The following is a 27915-nucleotide window of genomic DNA, read 5'->3' as shown; positions in this document are numbered from 1 at the left end:
CTTTTGCTAAGCAAGAAGCCCTTCCTGGGAAAGCTGGGCTCTCAAGGGAGCATGGGACTCATCTCCTGTGCATCAGGATTATCCCATTCCTTCAGTGGTAAAACCAGGAGGGCTATAGGGTGCAGCCTAACATGGATCTCTGGTAACAAGCATTCCTTAGTCCACCTCTGTAACATGCCTGAGGAAGCTGCAGTGAGCAGGAGCTTCATGGGGGTGGGTGCCTGCTAAGGAACAGGCAGGGAAATGCCACCTGGGAATTGAGAGGATGCATTACAGGAGCTGGGAAAAGACGGGGAAGACTCTGGAGCCTAGAAAGAGGGAGAAACATAATACAGGCTATGCAAGCAACATGTAAAAGAGGCTGGAGGGCAAACTCCATACCGGTTAGCTAGAGGTCCCTTGGCACTTTAAACTGAATGACTAATAAACCCAAACAAAAACAGCGATTCCAATTAAGGATGATTTGGAAGCAAGTGCTCACTGAAAAGCTGCTTCTCCTGGTAGACGGGAACTGAGGGAGTAACTTGGCCGGGAGACTCAGGCTGCCTAAGTTCCTGCTACAATAACTAACCTTTTGTTTACAAATATTTACGGTTGTATACAAATGAAATTGTTTAAATGCACAAAACAAACCACTAAAAAAATCCCCTAAATTAAAATATTTGTTATGCTCACATTACACCATCTCTTACATAATTACCAGTGTTGTCATTACATGCATGTGCTGCCTCTGTCTGTAAGTCTGGATAAAACATATCCTTGACATAAGTCTGCTGGCTTTTGGTAAGCTTCACCAAAAATAAGCTGTTTTGCCTATTACTAAAATGAAGTTATTACTAGTAGTATGAAAAGTAAATAACTTAAAACTTTTTATACATGTTTTTTACGGAGGAACTAAACTTTCTTTTTTATAAAAATAGCAGAATATTAAAAGCTTGGGAAGGAGATAAAGAAAACTATTCCCTTTGAAAATTTGGCATGAGAGGTAAGTGAGCAATGCTATTTAAAAAAGTCAAACTTCCTCACATTATACAGGGATCCTGTTAGTACTGCAGCAAGCTCTGTTATTTGCACCCATGAAAATTAAAGCACTGGGAGACAGATACGACTAGGGGATTAAAAAACTTCTTTGCATATCCATTCTCTATTGCAAATATGATGCTCAAACCCATGGTATCTGCACAACAAGCAATGTGATTAGGAGTACTAAGTGATGTGCCTAACACACAGGTGGGGTTCCTTCCTTTCTCCCATCTCAAACCTCTAAAAATATTGTCTAGGAAACTTCCCTGAGCATGCTTAATCTACTAGTAGAGATATAGCCGAAGGGTCTAAGACCAGCTACACTTTTTGTCATTATGCCTACAGAAAAGCCTATTTGAGGCCATTACTCTAGGGCTTTGGCCAACAGGTTTGCTAAAAGAGTGCAGTCTGAAGGGAAAAAGTATCACAACATTTATGCCATGAAGATACAGACCAAGACTTCAAACATGGTTATAGTATTTTCTGATCACCATATATCTGTTGGATGTATCCATGATAGCATACACCTAAGAGTGCAGAAAGTAAAAGACTTAATACTTAATTTTATTATTCTTCTAGGGTAAATGAGAAAAAATACTACAGATCAAGAGATTTCCTTCTAGAGCTTCTCCACTCTTTATCTTACAACTCTTCATCTGTAACTGTTCAGCTACATTGCATGATTGGTTTGGGGTTTTTTTAAAAAGGCTGGGTTCTTCTCTTCTAATTCATTCTAGTTTTTCCTTTTTTTTTTTGACTGTTTCAATAAATTGAAACAAAAAAATATATTTTAAAAGTTTATTTTTTATTTATTGATCTAAGATTAATGTGGATGATATAGTCAAAATACAGACACAACATATATTTTCCTCCATTACTTCAGAAAGAACAGTTGAGGCAGATTTTTGTCACATCTTCTTGATTCCAATTCAAGAGAAAAGACAACTTGAAATATAGAATTGCACACCATCTCGTATGCCCTGCAGCTATGGAAAACTGCATTTGCATTGATGTAACTATTTGATTCACTGTATATATGACATACATATATTTGGTTCAGCCATCACTAATTCTGAGTTCCTCTAAGATGGAAAGGGCAACCTCACATTGCCTTTCTGCTCAGGGAGGCGAGGCAGACAGCAGAAGCACACCCATGAAAGCTCTGGGCTCTGGTGGAAGCTCTATACCAGTCTCCATACCACACTCCAGAAAAGCTCATGGTAGTCTGGTTTCCAAACTACACTTTAGGAACATACCATGCTCTCACCCATTTCTGGAGAAAAATGGTAAATGAGGAAGAGGTGGTGTAACCACATTCTTGTTCCCTTCCATCTCCTTCAAATGAGCTTACCCCACTAACTTTACCACCCTTACTCTTTATCTTGATCTGTACTCAGTGAAATCCACTGGGAGGTAAAACATGTTGTAAGAGCATAGAACATAACTGCACTATAGATATTGCTGTCAAAATCCAGCTCCCACTCAGATACAGGACCATAGCAGCCCTTTTCAAATCTTGGAGATCCAAATTTTCACCATCATTCTTTTTGTAGGTATTGGTGTCTGCAAATATTTGTAAGCTTTTTTGTATAGCTGCAAATTCCAAGTGCAAAACTGAATCTCAGGGAAGGACAGGCAAAGAAAATCCTTGGATTTTTCACTGTAACGCTTTAGAACCTGTCAAGTTTCTTTTTTTTTTTTTCCACTGACTTGCAGTCCCCTGTACACAACTCCAAGCACTAGTTTTTCCAGAATTCTTGCTGCAACTTATACGACAGCTCTGCAACACCCCTCATGACCTGCTGTGGTAGAGCTATGCATTCATATGATTCTATCAGAGTGGTCTGAATTATAATACAAAAACCTCTGTTCTAAATCTGATAAGAGATTTTAAGTGGCAAATGAACAACAGGAAATTTTTCTCTAGAATTGCACACGATTTAAAAGCTTAATCATGTTAAACAGTTGAAAGACTGTGAAGTAAACCACTTCAGAAGTTAGGAAATAGCTAATTGCATCCAAATCGGAGAGAATTGCTATTAAGAAAATGTACATAGCAGCAAACAGCAAATATGTACTTCCCTAAACTGGGGATTCTTCCAGCTGCACTTTCTGTGCTATTTTCTTGATAAGATGACCAGGTCTGTGCAGGTGTTACACATTCTGTGTTCATGAGAAGCTATTTTGCCTTACCTGAGCTGAGGCTTCAATGGAAGAGGGATAGGAACTGGGCGTGGTGTATCCAGAGGAATGAAACTGAGAAAGGCTAAGGAGAATTAGGGGGTTCTAGTGGCATGCCAGACCAGTCAAAGGTGAAAAGGATTAAATATTCCTTCTTTTTAGTATATGCAGTGTGCTCTGGCAAAGCCTGTCTGTTGTTGATCATTTTTACCAGGTAACTGTCTAATCTGTATATACAACTTTGGAAAAAGGCAAAGACTGGTCAGGGATCAGAGGATGAGGTACTGCTGGAACTGCTTGTGACCACAACTTTGCTAAAGAATGCACTTCAGCAAAGTCTTGGGATTTTTACGTAGTCAACACCTTATCCCAGCTACATCAAGAGCAGGTATGTCCACATCTTAGGCTGCTGTGTAGTTTGGGGGTACACAGTTTATATACTGGAATTAGACTGGACTGAGCAGTGCAGCACGTGACAAAACTTACTCTGTTCCTCAGAGCCACAGGTCCCAGCAGAATAAATTAAACAGTATAGAGCTCCACTGCTTAAGTACCTAGCTTGGGACCTCTATGCAGCCTGCAAACCCAGCTTAGGATGCATCCAAAGAAGACGTTCACTTTGGGATACGTACAGCCTTGAGCCTCCCAGATTCATTCGCTGGGTAGGGACAGTCCGGGGCACTATGGCACCCAAGTGTTGCTGTGATGCACACCACTCCTCCAGCAGAGCAATATTTGATATAGCAAGTATGGCAGATGCTATTTTGACCTGAAGCAGAAAACATGTGACTCCAAAATGAAAAGCATGCACCTGTATAGCCTGGGATGAAGAAATCAAGCTGAAAGTGGACTGATTCCCACTTCACGTGTGCCGGGCCAAAAATGGAATAGATACCACTTGCACGCAAAACGCCTCAAGTTTTAGGTATAAAACCCCACTGCAAAGCAAATTTCACAGTCTCTGTTTAAGCCGCAGCAGGCGGCCAGCAGCAGGGAGGTTTGAAGGTTTGTTTCCCGCCCCAAGATTTCGGGTGTCGCCCGCCGGCCCTCCTCCGCACCAGCGGCCGGGACGGGGCCCGGCGGCGAGCGCGGCGCAGGCGGTGTAGCCGGGCACGGCGGCCCCGGCCCGGCCTCGGCGGGGGGCGTCCGGGCCACCCGGGCTCCAGCCGGTCCCGGGGCACCACGACGATGGCTACACCGCTGCTGGCGGCCCCTCCCACCCCCGGCTTCCCCGGGCGGGGCGGGTGCGGAGCGGCGGGCGCCGAGCGCCCTCTCCGGGCGGGGCAGAGCCGGGGCGCGGCAGGCAGAGCGCCCTCGCTGGCCGGGGCGGGTGGCGGCGGCGGCAGCGGCGGAGGTGGGGTCCCGGCGCTGCCCCTGCCCCGGCGCCGCCTCCTCCGCCCCAGCCCGGTACCGCCGGCCCCTCCGCTCCCTCCCGGCCGGCTCCGGCTGGGGCTCGGCGGCTGCCATTGGCTTAGCGGCCCCATCCGGGCACTCGGCGCAGCGCCGTTCCTCAGCCCGATCGTCCCAATATGGCGGAGGTGAGCGGGGAAAGCGGGCCGGGGCGCCGGGGTTCGGCCGGCTTCCCGTGGGGCCCCGCCGCCGACAGGCCCCCGCGCGCCGGCCGCGACACCCCCGTAAGGCGACCCCGGGGCGGCCTGGCGCCGCGGGGCGGGGCGGAGGGGCCCGCGGGGCGGCGGGGCGGCCGGCGGAGCCGCCGGCACCGGGGCAGCGGGCGCCTGCGCGACTAGGCCGCAGGGCGGGCGCCGCGCAGCGCGGGTGCCGGGTTCGCAGCCCGCGGGAGGCCGACAGGCCGCGGAGGGGGGCGCGGCCGCCGCGCCGGGCCCCAGAACGGGACCGGACAGGCCGGCCGCGCCACGGCAGCGCGGGCGGTGGAGAAACGCTCGGCGGGAGGGAGGAGGAGCGAGCCCCGGGCTGGGAGCGGGTAAGAGGCGGCGGCCGGTCTGGCTGCCTCCGCCGCTGCCAGCCCCTGTCATGTCCCGCCGGGTCGCGGCTGGGACCGGAGGCAGCGGGAGCACCGGCCGGGGCGGGCGCGTGTGTTGGGGGGGGTTTGTGCTGGGGGGCTTTTGCCGGGGGAGGAGGCGGGAATGAGAGGGGCAGGCAGGGAGCGACCGAGGGAAGGAGGGGTGGGAGAGGGTGAGCGAGGCGGCAGGGCGGGCCGACGGGGAGTGGGGCAGTCCCGCGGGCGAGGGGGGGGCGCAGCATGTCATGAAACGCCCTGCTTGCTGCCGGGTCTGGGGAGCCCGTTCTCATCTCGCTATGTCTTCTTCCTACAGGCATCCTTTGGGAGTTCGAGCCCAGGTTTGTCCTCGCCCACCTCCTCCGGCACCCGGCCTGCTGCCCACACGCCGCTCTCTCCTTCCTGCTCCTTCCCAATTTTATCCCCCTTGTAGCTTTCCATACGCTTCATGTTCATGCAATTACCCACCTGCCAGATTTTTAAGAGAAGGAGATGTGCGCCGTGGAGTCCTTCCCTTAACTCAAGTTGCCGTTAGTAATTGGCTGCTCAGAACCCAAAATGAAAACAAAGTTTTGTAGCACTTTTAAGTCAGCATCTCACTAAAGCCATATAGCTTGGAGAGAGACTGCTTCTCTTGTTGCTGATAACTGCAGGCTTGTGTAAATTTTTTACTTACTCGTAGTAAGAGTAGATGTTTAAAATTGTAATGATAGCTAGTTTTTAAGGCTTTAACTGCTGTTAAGGTTCTCTGGAACACTTTACACAAGCAAGCATAGTTAACATCAGCAGGGGTACTCTTGAAGAAGTATTTGGGGAATGTATTTGCTTCTCTGTGACTGCCTTCTGCATTGGCTGTTTGTCATCCTTTTCTAACTACTGTTACGAGATTTATTGGGCTTCTGCTTTTGAATGGGGTTTGAAATATTTTAAATGGGATATTAAGCATTCAGAGCTGCTTTTATCTAAAGTCTGTGAGTGGAATAGAACTTCCACTTGGGTTACTCTGACTTAGAACAGCAATCAGAAGTACTAATCCTGAGCACGCTCAGAGACACATGTATAAATATTTACTAGATCAGGACAGCTGACACTCCCTTAAAACTGGATCAGGATGTGATGGTCAACAGCAGGAAAATTCAACACGTAATATCATTATTGTAACTGGATAGCATTATCAGCTATACTGAAAGTTCTGTGTGACCATAATGTGAATAGCATGTGAATAAAAAGCAGTTTTTGCCTGAATGTTTCTCTACAGTATATTGTTAACTTTCACAATATTAAGTGAGCTAAACAGACATGAACACAGCATAATTGCTGAAAAATATTTAGATACTCTTTAAGACTCAGAAGGGTTAATACAAATAGCTGTCTCTTTCAAGGCTGGAAGCACTTAAAAGAGAGCTACTGCTTTTTTTTTTTTTTTAAGGGGATTGAAAATTTGTAGGTAATTCCTTCAGAACTTCTGAAGAAGTTCTTACATGGAAATAGTTCTTGACAAACCATTTCTTTGTTGCTTGTAAGCCAAGGATTACAACAGAGCACTAGTATGTAAGAACTAGAAGAGGAAACCAGAAGTGAGAGAGATATCCTAATCTGTTTCTTTTTTGCATCCTGAAAGCCTAAAGAAAGTGAATACTGAAGAACAACCCTGTAATTCAGTGATTTTCATTGTAGAGCGCTGACTTTGTGGTGCAGAATATTTGCATTTTTAAAACTTGTTCAATCTAATTATAACCTTTCTAACATGACAAAATGCACTTAATAACAGTACTTTTTTGATGACTTATGAGTATCCTCTTGAGTAATGAAAAAGTGGCTGGTGGACCACAGAGCTGTCACAGTGGCTTGTTAATTAATATGGTCCATTAGAAGTATTTTGTTATTTCCAGTATATTTTCTTCAATATTTCTTGAAACTCTGCTATGCTTATTCATCCTTTCTGTATCAAATGCTAAGTATTAAATTAGTTTTGATAAAAGGTCCATCTGTGAGGCTAAACTAATCTGAAGCAAGTCTCATTGTTTATTTTGCTGTTAGTATGAAGCTGATTCATAACCTAAGTTAGCTGTTTACCAGTGAAAAACTGGCATATAAATCACATAAATAGAATCAGGCTATAAATGAGTCTTGCATCATCTGAAATCTTGTGTGCTTTTTTACCTTTATTATTTCAAGGATGTTTTGAACAATTCAATAAAATACTAATTTGAGATTATACTTTCTGAAACTTTGTGTTAGTAGTTTAGGTATTTCTCCCAAGCACTCTGTACTCAGGAGAGAAAACTGCAGCTGTTACTTAGAGATAAGAAAAGGGAAGGCGAGCTGAAACAGTGGAATTTGTCAAGTAGTTAGGAATTTGTTCCAATTATTGCATAGAGAGTTCTGACCCTGTATGTAAAAGAACTCATGCAACATGTTTTTTTTCTGTGATGTGATTTCATATGTGAGTATTAAAAAAAAGACTCAAATTAAAATTAGGTTTTTTTGATAGTTGGCTCTTTATCATCTGAGGATCATGACTTCGACCCATCTGCTGAAATGCTGGTACATGATTATGATGATGAGCGAACTCTCGAAGAAGAGGAAATGATGGAAGAAAGCAAAAATTTCAACTCTGAAATTGAAGATTTAGAAAAGGTAGGAGTGACTTGCTTTCTCATAAATGTCCGTACATGTGTTAACATTTTTAGTGAAAAGAATGCTCAACCTGTTCTTCAGTTTGTATTGTATAATGTAGTTTCCTGCAATATACCTTTGCAGCTTGTTTGAAAAAAGAAAATTAAATCAGGTTTGGCTAGGATGTAGCAGTGCATCCTCACAAAAAGGCTGAACCTAGCTTCCCAAAGATATTAGCGTTATGTTAAGTTCATACTCCTTTTCATTTAGTAGTCCTTTCACTTTGGTAGAGAAATCACTGAAGCAGATTTTCAAGTCCTATCATCTAATATCACTTACCACTTCTAAGTTTTATAAGTCAGATATAAGTTGAAACCGCACATTTTGCACACTGTTATGTGGCAGCAAGCTGTATTTCATTCTGTTGGTCAGGTTTTGCTTCTCCAACATGCAAACAAACAGTCCTGTTTTAGGCGTGATGGATCATGTTCACTTGCTATGTAAATGGTAGTTCTAGGTCTTAGTTTCATCAGTTTGGCATTCAGTGGATGTGCAAAATGGCCAGCGTACTCCTTGGCTTTTCCTATTCCATTTTACACTCTTTAATGACATGTTTTTTCCTATTTACACCTCTTGTTTGTCTGTGGTAGGGCATCACCCATTTTAAATGCCTGCTGAATGCTGAACACCCACAAATTGATGCTGCTTGCATTGCTGTTTGGTGACCCACTTACAGCACTCAGCATAACTGCAGATTTGGGTCAACAGAAGTCCAGGAAAGTGCATTTTTTTAGCATCAAGTATGAGACGTGTTTTTGTAGTCCATCTAAAAACAAATTTTCTAAATGTGGAGTTGACAGTGTTTATACTCCTGATTTTTTTTTTTAAATGTCCTGCTACCCTTACAACTACATTTTTGCTGATTGTGAACTTGCAATTACAATAGCAAAGCAGCTTGCCAGGTCTGGTGGTTAAAATGGAGCTGTTACTCCAGAAAATTATGTTATTGCTTCTATAATAGAAGGAAGAACTGTGAGCCACTCATTTTAAACACTTTATTACTTTAGGTCCCGATCCTGGAAAGACTTGGACATGAGTTTACATTTACCCATTGTGAAAAGTCTTTGCAGGACTAAGACCTTAGGTGCCTAAAGAAAACAAGTAATTTAATCAGTGTTATGAGTTCAACAATAACTTTTTAAAGGTAATACAATTTTAAGGTATAAATATTGGAAAATATTTTAATGTTTTGATGGCTTCAGTCAGGTAACTAAAAAAATCTCCACTGTTTATTGCTTTATTAATCGTATTAAGATGTAAGTATGATGTTACCTACTAAAATCACTTGATCAGAAGCTGTTGGATAAAAAGAAGTTATAAATCTTTTCTGTTGATTTTTGTCTTCTGTAACATCAGCTGTCTTTCACCTATTACCTTGTCAACTGTCATTATAAAATATGTTGTGCGGGAGATAGAAAGGAGGGCTTAAAAGTTGCTGTACTGGTTTACTTTTTTGGGTTTTTTGTATGCTCGCAGCTGTAACTATGTAGGACTAAAGTCTTAAAAGTTTTTCTGCATTTCTCTCTTGTAGGGGAGTTTTTAGTGTTTCTAGGCTATCTTCTGCCTTCAAGAGATATAGGCAAATCATGCTCTACACTATGAATCAGATAAGGAGCAAATTTTAAATAATTACTGTTTAGTTTTATCCAGTAGACAGTTTTCTCCAGTAATTTGATTGGACTTCACTATATGCCAAGAGAGATGGCTATGAATTATTTCAGTCCCGTACTTGAAAATATTTTAAATCTTTAATTAAGATTCCTGCTTTCAGTTAAGTTTTTCTTTGTTTTTTACTTTTGTTCTTCAAATGGTATCTTATCCTGTTAAGCCTGAACTGTGTACGAGTATTTGGCTATATATTGAAACATTTGTAAATCCTCATGTATTAGGAAGGAAACATGCCATTGGAAGATTTACTGGCATTCTATGGCTACGAACCCACAATTCCCGTTATGGCAGGTTCCAGTGCAGATAGCTCTCCGAGTGAACTGGCAGATGAACTTCCAGATATGACTCTAGATAAAGTAAGTCAGAACCATTTTCCCCTGTATTATGCTTTAAAAGCAGAAATCCAGGTGACCTTAAATTATATTTCACTATCTCTTAATGTTAAAAAATATGCATCTTTGTTAATATCTATATTACTCTGAATTCATTCCTCTTCAAGGATATTGAGGATTTGAGGATCTGATTCTAGTTACAATTATAGTGCTTACAAATGCACAGCAACTTTAGGGGCACTATGTTACTACAAATGAGAAATTAATAAGTTAACAGTTCTTCTAAAACACATCCAAAGAACTTTGACTAGGTGGGATTTTTCTAATAGAAGTGGGATTTTTTGATATCATATGCAGTGTGCAGAAATAATAACTCTGGCTTCCAGCACACATGTCAAATATCAAAACATTTGTGAATAACTTGAAAATGCACTCCTGAATGCTTTGGAATGTTGCTTTCAAATGCGTACAGTTTGGAAAGGTCTCAACTTAAGGGAGTCAGAGATTATTTTATGTGCAATGACTATATGTGTTGCATTGCTGATGTAAAAATCTGAAACTTCAGGTTTTGTGATTTGCAAGCTACCTTTGAGATTTTAATCTGATTTTTGGCTATAAAGCATATGCGGCTAGTAGTTTGGGTTATGAAGTATGTAGGTAGTAAGTATATGTCGTCGTCTTTTTTTATTTTTAACTTTCTGTGAGTATGATCTAATGGTAAACTCCACAGAAAGTAGGGTATAATGATGGCTCCGCACATCTGATTCTCATTAGGATTCACGATTGTGTTGAGGCTACAAAAATGTAGTGAGTTTATTGTCTAATACAGTTCTTTCCCTTCCTAACGTCTATATGGAGGGGTTCAAACATGTCTGCTAGTAGAGGAAGTATGCTGCTTCTTTCGTAATTTTTTTTTTAACCTACAGAAACATCTTTTTTTTTACGTTTTGGGAAGATAACAGGTTGTCTATTTTCTGTAATTATCCTCTCGGCAAAAGTCTACAAAAGTGTCTGGCTGTTGTTTTGTTTTGTTTTGATTTGATTTCCCCCCAGAGTTTCAGGGGTAGCAGCCTTCTAAAGCTTCAGTATATCTGTGATGCAGAGAATGACATCATTCTAAAGATCTGAGGCAGTTTCCACTGGCACTTTTCATTGGAAATGGAGGAACATCTGAGACTGGTGCTTGCAGAAGTTACTTCTTGTACATTTATTTTAATAGAAGACAAAGGGGAAGTGAAACCCCTGTGTTCAACTCTGAAATGAATGGTTAAATTTGTTCTTAGGTTTCAGAGGAGCAGACTAGCTTTTTAATTTAGAGAATATGGTCTGCTAAATTTACTTATGGTAAAATAATTCATTTTAATTAATGAGACTTAAATTTGCTGAAACTAAATACTTACCAGTCTATACTTAATAGTCAGTCTGAGTTTTTTTTTTATTTTTGATGATACAGGAGGAAATCGCGAAAGACCTCTTGTCAGGTGATGATGAAGAAACACAGTCCTCTGCTGATGACTTGACACCATCTGTTACTTCACATGAGGCTACTGACTTCTTTCCTCGGCCATTAAGATGTAGGAAACCTAATTTTATCATAGTACTCAAAAAGGCTTAGCGTTATATATAACTTTCTAGCTTCAGGTATCAAAATTGCAGAGTGGTGTTGACTTTACCTGGAATTAGGAAACATTGCTTTGCGGGCTGTTGTATGTGAATGTTGTCTTTGGTTGGTGTTACTGATTACCTAAAAGACTTATATTTGGTACGGTGCTCAAAGCACAAGTAAATTTAATTTCTTTACAAATAAAATAACTTCATAATTAACGTGGTATTGAGGAACACCCTTCAAGATTTTCCATATGTTAGTGAATTATATGAATATGTAACCCATTCTTTTAGAATAGTGTTTCTCTACTAAAATTTTTGCTGCTGCATTTAAGCCAGTGATTCCTCTGTGGACCTTGCAGATGTGAACTCGAATGCAGTTTCTTTGTGATTATTTCCCTCCACACATTCAGCACTTTTCCACAGAACTTTGTGGGGTGAGCGAAGTGTTTTTTTGTGGGAGGGGGCCTATAAACCCATGATCACGAAAATTTCGCTACCCATGGAGCAGTTACAGGAAAGATCTGAGAACCAGTGGATCAGTTATCTAGCCTGGACGAGATGCTCCTCACTGCCTGTTGCAGCTCATTTGTTCATTGGTGTACTAGAGTTAGAGCAATGTGAAGGATTTTTATCACAGTTTTAATTTGACAAATATCTTAAGCTATTCCTGGGGGATTTCATTCCTCTGGAGAAGGGGGATGATAAAGGGGATGTGCTGCCTCAGTCATCAGCAACCATAGTCTTTTGCATGCTGCTGACTGTAATAAATGTAAGACATTTGTATTGAAAGGGAGATACAAAAACCTTGAAAATTATAACATCTGTTTTCAATTAAGCAAACCCCAGACTTGCTGGCACTTGAGCATTGCTTGTGAACTGTTAATGAATATGAGACTGAAAGTGTGACAGCTTTACAGAAGAAATGACTAGCCCCTCATCTTACTGAGGATTAAGGAGCAGTCATCTTCATTTTCAGCTATCAAGGTTTTCTGTCAGAATGTTGATTTCTCTATTAGAACTTTTGGTTGGACATGTTAAAATCAAATATCCACCATTTCAGGGAGGGAGATGTCAGTTCTCTGTACTGTGTACAGTTTCATCTTTTTTTTCTTACTTCTGTTCATTTCTCATGTACTAACATAACATTAAATTTTGAGATAAACCTGTCTAATACATAATATAGGCTATTTTATTGAATTTGGATTAATTGGAAGAAAATAATTGCCTATGATTATCCAGGCATATTGTTATTTCATTCATTCAGATTAGCTACTTGTTTGCTACTTCTGCCGACAAAAAGAGATAGACTGGTGATTCTAGTAATGACTACAGAAGAGCCTCAGTCCTTACAGTCTTGGATATTGGCTCTGATATTGAAAATTCTGTTTGGTCGTATGGAGCTAAAATTGCAACCCTGTTTATGAGCATGTTGTTTCTGAAGTTTGGGAATACAAAATAGCTTTAATTGTTTTGGAATGATACTAAACCAATTCTAAAATATGATTTTTTTTTCTATGGAGTACTGTATTTGAATTGCGTGGAGTGCTCTTCTCTTTCTTCCTAAGGAAGAAAAGAAAAGAAGATTGAAGAGGAATAAGCAGTCTTTGCTGCCTTTTGTTTATTCAGTTTTTTGTATCTCTGCTGTATCTTCACTCCGTGCTGAGGCAGCCTTGTTTAAAGGAATGTTTTGAATGCCCATTAAAAATTCTGATAGAAGGCTGTAGTAGGTAGTAAAGGCATGCGTTCAACTTTACTTTCTTAGTGATTAAACTCGGGCTGAGTCATAGCCCTGGAAGTTTTCTGGTTTTCTCATACTTTTTCTGTAAGGTTTAAGCTGTTACTGAAGAAAATTGATGAAGAAAAATGGGCTCATTTCCTTTTGACTGTTAGAAATATAGCACTTCATGCTAGTTTGATAGAAATGTAGGTTAACAGACTTCTGATAGAAATGTAGATCCACAGACTCGTGGTAAGTCTCCCAGAATAAAAGCAGGTGCTACTTTCAAAGTAAAGGATATCTTGTAGTTCTGTGTTTGAACTGAAAATTCTTCCTAGCTAAAACCAAAATTCTTTGTGTCTGAAGCAAACACTACATGTGATGGAGATAAGGAATCAGATGGTGAAGATGTAGAAGCAGACAGTGGTAATTCATCTGAAGATTTGAGAAAGGTAATAATTGCGTCTTAAAAAAAAAGGTTAAAACACTTTACTGTTAAAATGCATTAAGATTTATAGTACATATCTAAAATAGTACCTTAATTCTGGAATTCTCTGCCAAATGCCAGGTTAATGGCATTTTTAATGCTGCCATACACAAAATATTAAGTTAATACCTTTCTCTTTTTGTTTTTGTTACATCTTCAGGAAATAATGGTTGGTTCACAGTACCAGGCTGAAATTCCACCTTACCTTGGCAGATACAGTGATGATGAAAAGGGTAAGTTCTTCTGACTGTTCTACTTTTTATTTTAGGTTTATACATAGCAGTTGATGGAAAAATGTTATTTAAGTTTATAAGTTAAATTCAGTGGCTTAGTTGAAGTCTCAGAGACCTTAAAAAAAAAAAAAAGCACTAGAAAACTGAAGTAACACAACCACATAATTATATCTCAGAAATGTGATTCTTAAACTTTGAGAGGACATTCTCAAGAAAACATCAGAGGCTGGATTGCAGTGTTAATTCTGAAGTATCAAGTAATATTCAGAGCCAACAAACTGTGGGTCAAGAAGAATATATTTTTACCAGAGTATCATAATTGGTCTGTGAGTATGTAACTTGGTTTACATTGAAGATCTTCAAAAGAGTATTTTTCTTTGCTTGTTTTTTTGGCAAGCACAACAGTGTGGGTTACAAATGGATATGGAAAACAAAACAATAAACCATTTTAAATTTCCATTTGCATGAGTAGAAGATGTAGGTCCTGATACACTGTCTTTTAAAAAATTTTATGTTTAAAAATGACGTTATTCCATGTAAATTTAGGTTAAAAACTGCAGTTGTGCTAGAGTAGGAAAAAGACCTTACTTGATAGAGTTTTATTTGGTATCTTCAGAAACCTTCACTGTGAGAAAAGTATAGCACATATAGCTGTGGAATTCAAAAAGCAAATAAAGCAATTTGCTCGTGGGTGGAACTGCTGTGAAATTAAGGAACCATTTGGGGGATATGTTAATAAGTGAAGGGCATTCTTGTTTTTTTCCTGTAAATTTTCAATATCTTTAAGTTACTTGTGTTCAAACTGGAACATTTCATGGAAGTATTATTCTAGTGAAGTATATCAAGTCTTTTCACCATTGCCAACTCCATTTTTTGAAGAATCATCCTTTGCAATAGAGAAGAATGTTCTTTATGGGTGGACCTGGAAGCATTAGCAAGCAAACATCTCTTTGGTTGCTTGAGAGACCTAGGGGATTCTCCAGTTCTCTATGATTCTGTCATGATGCTTATGGTTTGTAAGAAATGGAGGAGTAAAAACCAGATTTGTCTGGATAGTTCTTTTACTATTTACACACCTTGAGTTCTCAGCCAAGAAGTAGAGAAGGGCCAATAACCAGAGCATGACCAGGAAGGGGTTGATGTGACAGCTTTCTCTGGTATGAGCTGGTGCTACAGAGAACCAGTGAGACTCATGTTTGCTGGCGTGGTTAAGAGCAAAGGGGTAGCTCCCAGATCAGACCCCAAGGAGTTCCTCTTGAGATTCAGTCATGGACTCCAGCAGGAAGTGCTGTCTTCTCTTGGTTGATAAAGGAAGTTGAAGCTGAGTGTCAGCAGTCCTCAGGCTGGAGCTGGCTGTGGGTGTGGGGATTCCGTGAAAGCCTCTTCTGTACTCCCTGAAGAACTTGTGAAGGCAAAGAGGGGCCTATATTTCTGCTATGTAGCCCCTGCTACCAGAATTGTGCTAGAAGGCAGTTCTGCTCTTCTATAAACCTTACACTTGTAACATGTCTGTTTGAAAGCTTTCCATGTTCTGAAGCTGTAACAGAACTTTCAGAGGAGGTAAAATCTATTCCTCAACTTAATATTGTTTCCTGCAGTTTTGTGAGAGATTTGAGAATCTTAATCTCTTCTACTGGAACAGCCATTACGCTTGCGGGTTTGAATTGAATAACTCCTAAATTTGTATCGCTAAGAGAGTATGTGAAACAGTATGTGCACTGTTAATCACATCTGTTGATCAGCATAAAGGATTTATAGTTTGATCTAGAATTGAAATGTGCACAGACTGACAAAGGTTAGGTCCAACACTAGCATATTTACAAAATACTGTCTTTCAAATAAGCTACTTAAGAGGTACATACATGATGTCAGTGTACTGTGAAGGAGGCCTGATTGCTTGTGAAGTATGCAACATACAAGTTCTTAACAGCATTAAGTTGTTAGTAAATGGAAAAACAAATTACCACATTGAGACCTAGATTACCATTCTGTTAAGTAATTTTTGGCAAATTTTAGTTGAAAATGACCAATCAGCCACCTCTTTTCTTGACATATAGTATTTGAAATACTAAAGTAATATTTTACACTCTTTTACTGTAAACTATTGTTTATTTTTTGAAAACAGCTGAATAAAACTGAATGGTTTTGCTAGTTTATATGAAAATTATGAATACATTTGCATAATTTGACTTGAGTCATCTAGCTGTCAACAAGCTGCTCCTCTGTAAAGACTCTTCGTCTCAAAAGTTCAGTCTCTAATCTCATCCTCATGGAACTTCAATCTCTTTACCGTGTCACACTGCAGAGTCTGTCCCCTAACTGTGGCTTTTGGGGGGAAAAAGTGTGCTGCAATATAAAAGTGGCATGGTGGTGCTTGATTTGATTACTTCTGTATTCCTGTTCTTTGTCTTTGTTAAATAGCTTTTAATGTTACAGCCTTAAAAATGTCACACCTGGCGTTAATGGATTGCTGTTTTAACAGCCTATGAAAATGAAGACCATTTACTTTGGAAACCTGACGTGATCTCTGAAAATAAAGTTAAAGAATACCTTTTTGAAACCTCCTTAAGAACAGGAAATGAAAAAATGATTGGCAGAATTCCTGAAGGAGTACATACACGGGACAATGAACAAGTATGGTTTATATTCAGTTCCATTTGTGACATGTTGCTTTCTAATTAACATGTTCTCATTTTCTGCCTTGTGTTACAACGGCAGCAATACTCAATTTCTGTTTTTATTTTTCATTAGATGTTATTGGGGTCAGGGTCTTATTTGTAATTTTAAGCACATGCTTAAAATCACGAGTATTTCAGTGTTGGCAGTATTGTGATCTGTGATGTTTCTGATTCTATGCTGTTGACAAATACAGCTTTTTAATAATTACATGTAATGTTTTATGTTTTCTTAATTAAACCTTGCCTAGGCTTCTGGATCATTTCGCTTTTGGTTGTTCTAAAGTTTTCATCATGTATAAAGATAAATCCTCTTTTTCACATATTTTTAGATACGCTCACGGAAAGGCTAGTTTTAGAAGTCTAGACAGGATATTTGCAAACTTTGACTTTTTCTAAAGACTTTTTCTGTTTTATAGGCACTGTATGAACTTCTCAAGAGCAGCCATAATGTTAAAGAGGCAGTTGAGAGATACTGCTCAAATGGAAAGACATACCAGGGTAAGAGAGTACCTGTTTTTTCAGAAATGTGCATTTGAAGAAAAAAGAATTTTTAAAAGTTGTGTAAAAAAAAAAAGTTGAGAAATAAAGCACATCCTGTTCTATGATGTCTTTAGCACAGATATGGTATAATCTGACTGTTGGCCAGTTGAAAATTCCTGCTAGAGAAGTTTGCAACTTGTTTAAAGGTTGCAGGATGGGCTTTTCACCTCCCCTTCTTTGCTCCATTGCTGCTGTAAGAATGGCACAGTCTGATGAGGGGCGGGGAGACCAGTGGTTTTGCTCCCATAAGGCAGTTTTCACCCACAGTACAGTATCTTACTGAGGTCATGATATAGTCTGGTGACATTTGTACCAGGATCAGGAGAACATCGCTAGCTATATAAATAAGCCCTGATCTCTTCCTCACTGTGCTAACCTTGTGCTGTGCCAGTCCTAAACAGGTTCTACCCTATAGTTCTATAGGGCTTTGGTAGAGCATGGAGAGCTTTGCTCGAGTTTACAGTGGAAAATGAGCTTCCAATTTTTTTGTCCCTAACTTTATTACTCCCTTAAATGAAAATCAGAGTTTATCATCTAGCGGAGATAGTTTTTTGTCCTGTATTTTAACATTTGTATTGCATAAAGCAGAAGTGGAGTATGAGCCCTGCTATGAGCTGATATTCTGGCAGATATTTCCTAATCAGAACTGGATCCAAGGGGAACTTGTGTTTACAAGTCAGGTGCTACAAAAAGTACCTAAGGTATATCTGAAATGGGCAATAAGGACTATCAGAGCAGTGCTTCAGAAAGATCATGTACAAGAAGAGACTGTGTAGACCTGAACAATAAGGGAATATCAGCTGCAGGGTTGTATCCTAAATCCCACGCCTCTCTAGGGTTTAGATTCCTGTTTCAGGATTGAAAAATCTCTGTTCATTTGTGGTTCAGAGCCCAGAATTCTATCCTAAGGACTAGTACTCATACTCCTCCCCCCGCTGCAAATCACGTGGGACTTATTATACTCTCGTTAAAAGTGGCAAAGGATGATAATACTGCCAGTGCCTGTGTCTTAGAGTAATCATTACGCTATGATCTAAAGTTCATTGTTACTCTCAAGATGAGAAATAAAAATCCACCACTCCCAAGATAATTTCTTAACTTTACATGGGGATCTTTCCTTCTCTTTGAAGCTTGAGAACTTTATAGTAAGGAGTGCAAAAATTAATGGGGTGAGAAAGAAAATGCCCTTGCAGTGGAATGGTTATCACCTTCATCTGGGAGCAGAAAGGTCTTCGTTCCAGTGTCTGCTTCCAGAAATGTTTTACAATGTGGCTTCCCCCCCCCCCCCCCCCCCCCCCGCTGGCTTTAAATAACAGCTGAACGGAAACTTTTTGGATCACCATTATGAATGTAAGATGCCTGAAATACCCCTTCTTAATTACATATAGACCCAAAGACATAATGAAGATAGGAAAGCAACAATACTTGAGACAAAACTGACCTCTTCAAAAAGTTTTGAGGTACTTTGTTTTAAAAGTCTTACTCTTTTTTAGTGATTTTTTTGTTGTTGTTGTGTGTAAAACTAAAATTCAGTTTTAGAACCTGCAGGTTTTATCTTAAAAGAGAGATTTGCAATTCCTCATTAAGAGGTCTGAAAGTGTTATTTGTGGGATCTTTAGGAGCAGATGGTTGGTTGCTTTGTTCAGGGTTCCGATATTCCATGTTTTCCAAAAGCGGTATCAGACTCAATATAGTCCCAGTCCGTTGGCCCTTTATGGCTGCCCGAGGTATGCATAGCACTCAGGCTTTCCTCCACGGTTCATCCTGCCTTTTCTAGGGGTCTGCCACCTCACCAGGGGTTTTATGAGATCAGGGAAAATGTTAGGGATTGTGGGGAGTTTGTGTTTCTTGCTGGATCCATCTGCTGTCAGCGTCAGCTTGGGATTACCCTGCTGGTGTCAGTTGATCACACTATTTCTCGACTGTGATTTACAATGCCACACATCAAGTCCGCCCAGGCTGGGATGGGTTGGAGGTGGTATCAGACATCCTGACCCTCCTGAGTGTTATGTTCTACAGTTTGTCTTGCTTCATCCCTTTTTGCAATGAGGTACAATTTTAAAACAGCCGGGGCTTCCTTTATTAGTGGTTTCATAGCTTTGGGGTCTGCAGGGGCAGAGATTGGGTAATCACCATGTGCATCTCTGTTGTTTGTGGCCTGAAGGCAGGCTGCTTTTGTAACAGCAGTAAAAAGTTACTTAATGATCTTATTGGTCTAATATAATTGATCTTACATAAAACGGTCTCCTCCAGTTAAGGAGACATGCCAGAGATACTCAGTCTTGCTTTCACCAGGCTTCTGCCTGTATTTTTTGTGCAGATTGGCCAGCAGAAGCTGGTCCCATGGAATGGTCTTAGGATTTTTCTCTGGTTGCCTCCCCAAGGTCCAGCACATACCTCAGTTTTAATAATAGCGGCTACCTTAAATTCTTATTCATCTAATTCACTTTGATCACTAAGTTCTTCACTGGGGTCCTCCCAGATATCTCCATTACAGTCTTCTGGAGGAATGAGTAGCTTACAGATTTTTACAGGATTTGGGAAGGGTTGGGGACCCAAATTATCGTGAGTTCTAGTTTATCTTCTGCCTTCCTGCATTTTTCTTTTTCCTCCCCCCGTTGTTTAAGCAGTAGGTCTATTCACAGGGGTAACAGCATTTCTAGTCACTTTCTCCATTCAACATCATCTTGTAGCATTCTTATTTCCTGTTCTTCACATTCCTTATCCTGATCTGCCACTCCTAAATACCTCTTCAACATCTTGTGTATTGCTACTACTTTCCCTTAACCATCTTTCAGTTTCCCTCTTGCAAGGTTCAACTGTTCTTTTATTTTACTCCAATTATCCTGCTTTTCACACACCCAATCATCTGAAAATTTCAGTGAAGGGTTAACTCGTGCCTCCTTTAGTCAGTGATCGCATCTGCCACCCTGCTGACTATGCATATTTTTGTTGCAGGTGAGTTATTAAGAAAAGTCATCATTATGGTGTTAACTAAAAGGTTTTATTAATGATTAATCAATGATCGGTAATTAAATTTTAAGTAATAATTGCATAGTAATTAAACAGTGATTTAAAAATAATTTAACAATAATAACTAGGTGGTGGTCAAACACACTACTATTTACTACAGTTCTAAAAATTAAGTAATAGCTTGATATATATATATAACACAGACGTGGCTAACATACAATATACTTTTAGGCCTAATGCCAAATGTCACTTACCTGGTTAAAGCCATCAGGTGCAAGGTAGGGCATGTCTCAGCCCTGAAGAGTAACGTGAGAGGTGTCCCTTCCCTGCTTGAGGGGAGATCACTGCCGTGTAGCCTGCCGCTGTGCAGGAGAGCTCAGTGAGCTCAGCGGGGCTACACATATTTATAGCGTAAAGTGACTGACTCGTAGTCAGCCTCCGCTTTGGTGTATATGCAGTTGTGCAGCTGTAACAGTTTTAGTTTTGTCTAGTCCCAGCTTGGGCTGGTACTGTTAGCTGCAGGTAAGATGTGGCCTAGACTCCCTAGTTCTGAGAAGATACAGCCCTAGTGCAGTTCCCACAGTTTGTACAGCAGGGCTGATGTCAGTCAGGCCCACTTGTCGGTGATGCCTGACTGCTCACTCAGTCAGAGCAGGGACATCCCTCACAACAGGTTGTTCCTTCACTCTTTTTTTCCAGCAACCACTGTTCTGTGTATCCTACGTGAGAAGAAATACTCAGAAAAATTACCTTGGTGATGTTTTTTGATGACAAACATATTAAGAAATCATAAATCAAATCCTTTTGAGTTTCCTTTGCGCATAGGGATGAAATATTTCAGAAATCACGGTCTTTTATAAAAGAGCCTTTTTAAAGAAAATGTTAGATTTCAGGTAGGATAGCTGTACAGTAGAGGAAGGAACATGATCTAAATAACTGAACTATTGGGTTTTTTTAGAATGCATGTGGATATTCATCCATTAGCAAAAAATATTTTGTTCTTTGTGAAAGGTTAGTGAGTGAAAACAAGTTCATTATGCTACTTTTGTAATTGTCTAGAAGAGATGACGGCATGGACAGAAGAAGAATGCAGAAGCTTTGAACATGCACTTCTGATTTATGGAAAAGACTTTCATCTCATACAGAAAAACAAGGTCAGTATTTTACAGTTAAATGGAAGAATTAGTAGATTATATGATGCTGAAAATCTGTAAAAGCAATACATTTGTCAGAAGCCGTGCAGAAAAGTAAAATAAGAACCAACATATTAAAACCAGCTTGGCATTTTTGTGCTAATTTTACCTCAGATGTCTTTGGAAAAGCTAGGTCTCGCAAGTTGAATCAATGTGTTATCTCTGAAATTGGTGTTGACATTACTTCCATTTATGCATTTATATGTAATTTAGTGATAAATCTGTGCCTCTCTTAGAAGTACAGTATTTTCATACCATGACTGTGGGAGGCAAAAATGCATCTTAACTTGCTTTTGTCACCAGGAGGGTGTAATTTTACAGAAACAGTCTTCTGTTTTCTGGCCAGTGAAGGAGTTCTAATCTTGATCTGGATTGCTTCTGATTGACTCCTCTGTGCCTGAAGAATAGGGATTTTTGTTTTTTTTGCTTCTTAAAGCAAAAAGCCAAAGTTGGAAATATGGACGTTTCCAAATTTTCTGTGTATTTCCTTTATGCTTTGATACCACCTTGAGGTTTTGCTCTTTAGGAGTCTGGTGTTTTTGTTGTATTTCAGGTAAACTTCATAGAGTTGTGGTTGCTGTTCAACAGCAGTCAGCTAGTCCTACTCAATACCTGGTTTAACCTGTCCTAAGGAATATTTGGGTGGTTCAGATTTTAAATGGTCCTTACCAATAAACAGTAATTCATCAGAGATGCAAAGAAATAATTAAAAAATACTTTTTCCAACATGCAACAAAGTACATGCATTGATGTATCTGTTACTATGGTCCAGAATTTGTCTAAGTCCACTGGGTTTTTTTCCAAGTAGGTAAAATGCCAGAAAGTTTAGGGAAAGTTCTGGAACCCAGCATAAGCCGATGTCACTTACATGATATATCTTCCATATACATGGTATACATATCATGGTCAACTAGACAAGATTCAGTGTGTGGAGAAGTGCAGCAAGAGATGTTTCCTTAGCACTGTACTGCAAAGCGTTGTTAACTGGGACTTTATATACCAGCATGTGGACATCTGTTCATTCCTCCCCTGCCTGGTATGTTTGTGTTGAAACTACCAAGCCTCACTACTACACCCAAGGCATTTTCAGTTTGCCTCTCATGTTTCTGTGAGTTTGATTAAGCACAAGTACGGTTTACTGCTAGACTGTGTCTGGATAGAGTTGTATATTCTAGCTGTAAAACTGAAACTGGAACTGTGGGACGGTGATGTGAAATGTTTCTGCATCTAAAAGTGGGTATAGCTTATAGTAACACAGGTAGAAGTAATGACTTCTTCTCCAAGAGTCTGACTTCACACAGCAACCTCCATTTTGGGGAAAGAGGCAAACATTTAATGTAGATCAAAATGAGTCTGAGTCCTTTATACCTTCTCAACAAAATTACAATTTTCTTTTGTTGTTCAAGCATTTACTATTGTGATGATCTGTTGTCAAAGCCTCCACAGTTCTGGACTTTCCTAAAAGGAGCAAGTACCCAGTCTTCTGTGCTTCACTTCTCTTAGGTCATTGATTTGTTCAGCTTTCTCCATCTTAAAGAGAGTCTATCTTATAGTTTAACAAATTGTTACATATATTTATATATAAAAATGCTTCAGATGTATCTGCAGTTTCAATCTAGTTTTAAAAAAGCCAATAACACATGCAGTAGAACAAATATAATACTTACTTGAACCTGTAGATCTCTTTGAAGTCTCGTAATTTAATTGGTTTGTTTCACATAGCAGAACAATAAAACTAACAATATTGCAGGAATATGGGAACTGGAGAGAGGAGACAAAACATAAGTCTTTGCATTAATCTTGTCAATTATTCTTGCCTTCTTTTAGGTAAGAACCAGAACAGTTGCTGAGTGTGTGGCTTTCTACTACATGTGGAAAAAGTCAGAACGTTATGATTACTTTGCTCAGCAAACAAGATTTGGAAAGAAGAGATATAACCATCACCCAGGAGTTACGTAAGTAAAATGTTCTTGGAAGATGTTTTCTTCTGCAAATCGTAAATTTGGAAGTTTGTTTGATTTCCTTCTGTCATCACAGTGTAACGCTGCAGTGGCTATGGCAACTGAAATTAAAACCGTTGTCATTTTTAGGCCTTATTTTCTGGTTAAATAGAACATTATAGGTGCAATATTCTTTTAGGGACTACATGGATCGTTTGGTAGATGAAGCAGAAGCCCTTGGTGGAGCAGTGCATTCTTCATCCTTAACATCTAACAGTCGAACAGAAACCATTCCTGATCAACAGTTAAGCATTCTGAACTCTATCACTGCCAATGAGTTGACAGGTAAATCAGGAGTAAAAGAAATCTGTTTGTTGTAACTGTACATACAACTGTTTCACTTGACTTTGTGTTCATCTGTTTTTCCAGCATTGACAAACAGTGTAGCTACAGTCTGCCACACTTCAGACGTGAACTGCCTGGATGACGCCTTTCCTCCTATGGACAGCTTACCCCGAGCACCAGTTAATCATGTGCCTGTTGGAACAGAAGAATTGCTTAACTTGCCTAGCAATGGTGAAAGTGATTGTTTTAATTTATTTGAGACTGGCTTTTATCATTCAGAGCTAAACCCAATAAACATGTGCAGCGAGGAGACAGAAAGACCTGCAAAGAGATTGAAAATGGGAATTGCTGTCCCAGAATCTTTCATGAATGATGTCTCTGTAAATAACCTTGGTGTGGACTTTGAGAACCACACACACCATATTACCAGTGCCAAAATGGCTGTTTCAGTGGCCGACTTCAGCAGTCTATCTGCAAATGAGACAAATGGTTTTATCAGTACCCATGCTCTTCACCAACATGCTGCCCTTCACTCAGAATGACTGTGGAAAACTAGACAAACAGTGGGTACTTTATGCAGTAGTAGTAAACTTGATGGGAGCTATCAGGTTTGCTTAGTCTTTCACTGGAAGTTTGAACTTTATGACATCAGTGATGTCTTTGTATGTATAGAACTATATCTTGATTTATCAAGAGTAATTTCTTTTTTCAGTCCATAAATGTGGAAATGTCATAGGATGTTCGGCAGAGTTTGGGACTAAGAGAACTCTGTGGTGCAGCTTTAAGCTCTGCTTCAACTTTTTTTAAAGCCTGTAGACAGAGGCCACCGTTTCAAAACCAGCACAGGAGTACTGAGTGGATTGGAGTGGCTTTTTAGTCTAAGTTACTTTTGCTGTAACGGATGCAGTGGAATAACAATGTTTACAGGTACCAATCCTGATCCCTGCTCAATGTAGCATTTTTTTTTTTTTTCTTATAAAGGCAGGGATGGGTTTCTTTAATTTAAACTGCACAAACATACAGGATGTTTTTTAAATGGAACCTTCTCTCATGTGATACTAAACTAGAGCACTTCAGTTTACAAAACAGCGAGTTCATCTTGGTGGAAGCTAGCACAAAGGACTTTACATGAGTAAAGTGTGAAGACCTACACTTCGATGCTGTTGCGATTTATAGGCCATGGCTACCTTACACAGAAGTAATTATGCTGCCATAGGTGTCTGTGTACTTCAAACTTACTGGCTTAAACAGATGCATTTTAGGCTATATTGTATTTGAATGGGTTTCGTCCACGACTTTGAAGAGTAATGTAGTAGTGTACCTTAACTTTCCTAAGGCAGCTGATGTTGTGTAAAGCTACAGTCTGCACAGCTTAGGATTTACCACTAAACAAACAGTCTACATTTGGAAGACATCTTAAATTGTTTGGAGCACTGCAGTTCAAAGTGTTATATTTTTGAGGGACTATCTAGTTTATATAGGAATAGTAGAACCTTGAAGTATGTATTTGAAAGTTTTTCTTTAGTGTGGATTGCATTTATTTGTTTTGGCAAGTCATTGGCTCAAAAATGGCACTTCACTACTTCGGTCAAATAGGAAAGGATAAGTAAAAAAGTTGCCCATAAAAGCAGCTATTTAACTTCAGTAAGTTTTTTATTTTGAACATTGAGTGCAATTTAGCCATCCAGGAAGTTTGTCTGGCTAACATTTGTTCTGATTCTTGGTGGAGAGTCAAATCAAGCATAGTATTGGCTTGTAAGATGTTGCAGCATACAAGTTGCAGGGTTTTTTAATGAGAATCGGAACCTTACTTCAATAGGATTACCCCTTTCCCTCCATACTTTTCTTTGCACTGTTTGTATTGCAAATTTATTTGCCACTAATTTGTTTTCATTATTCAAGTGATTAAGTTTGCATTGTTATTTGTAATAGTTGCTTCAAGGTTATGCTGAGTAATTAGAAAGTAGTGGCTTTAATATTTGAAAGGGAAGAGGGTATTTATTATGCATACTGTGAACTGCATTGACATCCTGAGTTTCAGCTGCAGCGTATGGAGTTTGCTTTACAGCACTGTAATGAAGATTGCTTTGAAGGGTTTATGCAGTAGCACATTTACCATGTTATGGTACATCGGTTTAGCACAGTGGACAAAAATACAGGCAATTTTGTAATCAGTTCTTACCTTACACATCTGAAATATGTAACTTCAGTAAGTACACAGTAAATAACAGGTAGCCTTGGCCCTGCATTGTACTCTGACATTTTTAGCCAAGCTATCAGCTTCTTGTTGCTGTGTTTTGTGCTGAACTTTGTACCTTGTTTCTTTTGTTTATGAATCAACACATTTTAAGTAATTTTGTAAAATACTGGCCATAATCCTCCATTGTTATACATTCAAGTTTATCTATGGGTTTACAGTGAGTGGCTGGACCGTTAAAAAAAAAAAAAAACAAACAAAAAACAACCACACACAAAACACCAAACCATTATACAAAGATGACTGAATGCTTAAACCAGTTGCACTTAAATGAACATGCCCATTCTCATTAGCTGATGCAGTAATATATTCAGTTTATCTATGCATTGCTGGGATCTTAATGTAGACAGAGATTTGTCTAAGGTTTGGGTTGTCAGCAAGTTGAATGGACACTTTAGTTATTTAATAAAGACTTTTGACCAAAATTCAGAAAATGATATGAGAGAAAAATGAATTCCGGCTAGTCTAATAGGTTTTTAAATGCTGATGTTATTTAGCCTGTTGGCTAGCTAGCTGGTATCGTTTACTTTTAATTCCTTGTTAAAATGAGGCAATAATTTGCAAGATTTTGTAAATATGTAAATTCTTCATATCTTTTTAGATATCTATTTCAATATTTTCTGACTACTTCTGTGTATAGTAACATTTTTGTGCATGCTTGATGTGACATTCATAAATTTGTACCACTATGACTTTATCCATGTAAAATAGCTATTTATTGAACTTTTCTTTTAAAAGCTGGACTTACTTATTTTTCTCTCAGTTTAACCATTTAAATGGAGAACTTGTTACTGTTTATTAAAAGAATTGCGTTTTGAAAGTCAGCATGAAGATAACTGAATTGCAACCATATGAAGAAATTACATTGCCTTGGTTCTTAGATGGTGAAGCACAATTCTTATAACAAACTGTGATGAATTCTTTGACCTTTGCCACACTTTTTCTTCATACAAACAAACCAAAAAAATCCATAATGGGCAATTGCAGTGTTGGTAAATGTATCCTTTTTATGTACAGGGAATCTGAAGAGGGTAGCTGATTCATTTAGAAGTGTAACTGGTGCTGTGATTATAGCAATACTTTTACTTTGGTTAGTCATACGTCATCTTCTCATGCTAGGTTTTTAAATGTTTGGTTTTCCTCTTGTCATGGTCAAACTGCTGGATTTACTTGAAGGATGTACAATACTGTTTGAAGAATACTAAATTGTGTACAATTAGGTCAGTGAATTGTGCAATTGTTTCCTGTTTTTAATTTTAAAACTGGGGGTCAAAAATATAGGAAAACTTCAGATCAAGTAGAACATAGTGATACTACTTAATTTAACCAAAGTCTCTAGTGAGTATTTCAACTCTGAATGTAAACTAATGGATAAACTGACCGACAGGGACACTATTTGCCTAGCATTACAAGCACATTGTCTACAGACAGGGAAACTAAATACAGTAATTTATAAAATAATGACAAGGTTACTATTTTTTTTATTCCTATTTTTCATTGAAAGAAGGAAGATACACCAGTTGTAAAATACCGTAGGAATGGTTATAGTCCTCCTAATAAACAGAGATTCCAGTTATTCTCAGTTCAAATTAAGTACCCTGTGCGTAACAACAAATCTAGTGACAATCGGAACATGTTTTAGTATCAGATGTTCAAGAGGAAGTCGCTATTGTTGCGTTGGTTTTAATATTTGTACATAAACACTGATTTTTTTGAGCATTATTTTGTATTTGTTGTACTTTAATACCTGGTGTACAGTTCCAGAAATAAATGTCTGGAAACCTTTCTTTACTTGTAAAGCTTTTCATGCATCTGCACTATGTTTGCTACTTCATTTTCAGAAATATTTAGCAGTAACTCTGAACACAACTTAAGGACTCTGGGTACCACTAAAGGGTGCACTACTGCGCTACCTAATGTTACATGGAGACCAGCGAAAAATGCAGCAAGTAGCAATGCAGGTAAAATAATAAGTAATGATTTCCCTGAAACATTAAAACATGATGGCCTAAGTATAGCAAAATCTTAGATGGGACTTAAATGTAGCTTCAGAGTAACACACCCCAGCAGTATAACCCACTAT

The 27915-nt window shown here is 39.3% G+C and overlaps 1 protein-coding gene across 5 annotated transcripts; it reads left to right on the top strand.

The window, feature by feature from the left end:
- The first annotated feature begins 4520 nt into the window (after positions 1–4520).
- On the top strand, positions 4521–27619 carry MIER3 (MIER family member 3). 5 transcript variants are annotated; one of them, XM_064437896.1, is made up of 13 exons: positions 4522–4742; positions 5499–5523; positions 7677–7822; positions 9751–9885; positions 11315–11435; positions 13553–13638; positions 13834–13906; positions 16389–16540; positions 17001–17082; positions 21160–21251; positions 23118–23245; positions 23430–23575; positions 23660–27619. In XM_064437896.1, exons 1-13 carry the CDS (start codon positions 4734–4736, stop codon positions 24115–24117), a joined length of 1653 nt encoding a protein of 550 aa, XP_064293966.1. In that variant the 5' UTR covers positions 4522–4733; the 3' UTR covers positions 24118–27619. The 5 variants fall into 5 exon arrangements, with proteins under 5 accessions (XP_064293967.1, XP_064293966.1, XP_064293964.1 ...); XM_064437894.1 differs by having other exon boundaries at positions 21157–21251; XM_064437899.1 differs by lacking the exon at positions 4522–4742 and adding an exon at positions 4960–5146 and having other exon boundaries at positions 21157–21251.
- Positions 27620–27915: the final 296 nt, after the last annotated feature.

The sequence above is a fragment of the Phalacrocorax carbo genome, chromosome Z (genome assembly GCF_963921805.1).
Source record: "Phalacrocorax carbo chromosome Z, bPhaCar2.1, whole genome shotgun sequence".
Taxonomy (NCBI): domain Eukaryota; kingdom Metazoa; phylum Chordata; class Aves; order Suliformes; family Phalacrocoracidae; genus Phalacrocorax; species Phalacrocorax carbo.
Note: the sequence above shows the minus strand (reverse complement) of the source record. Positions and strands in the feature narration are given on the sequence as shown.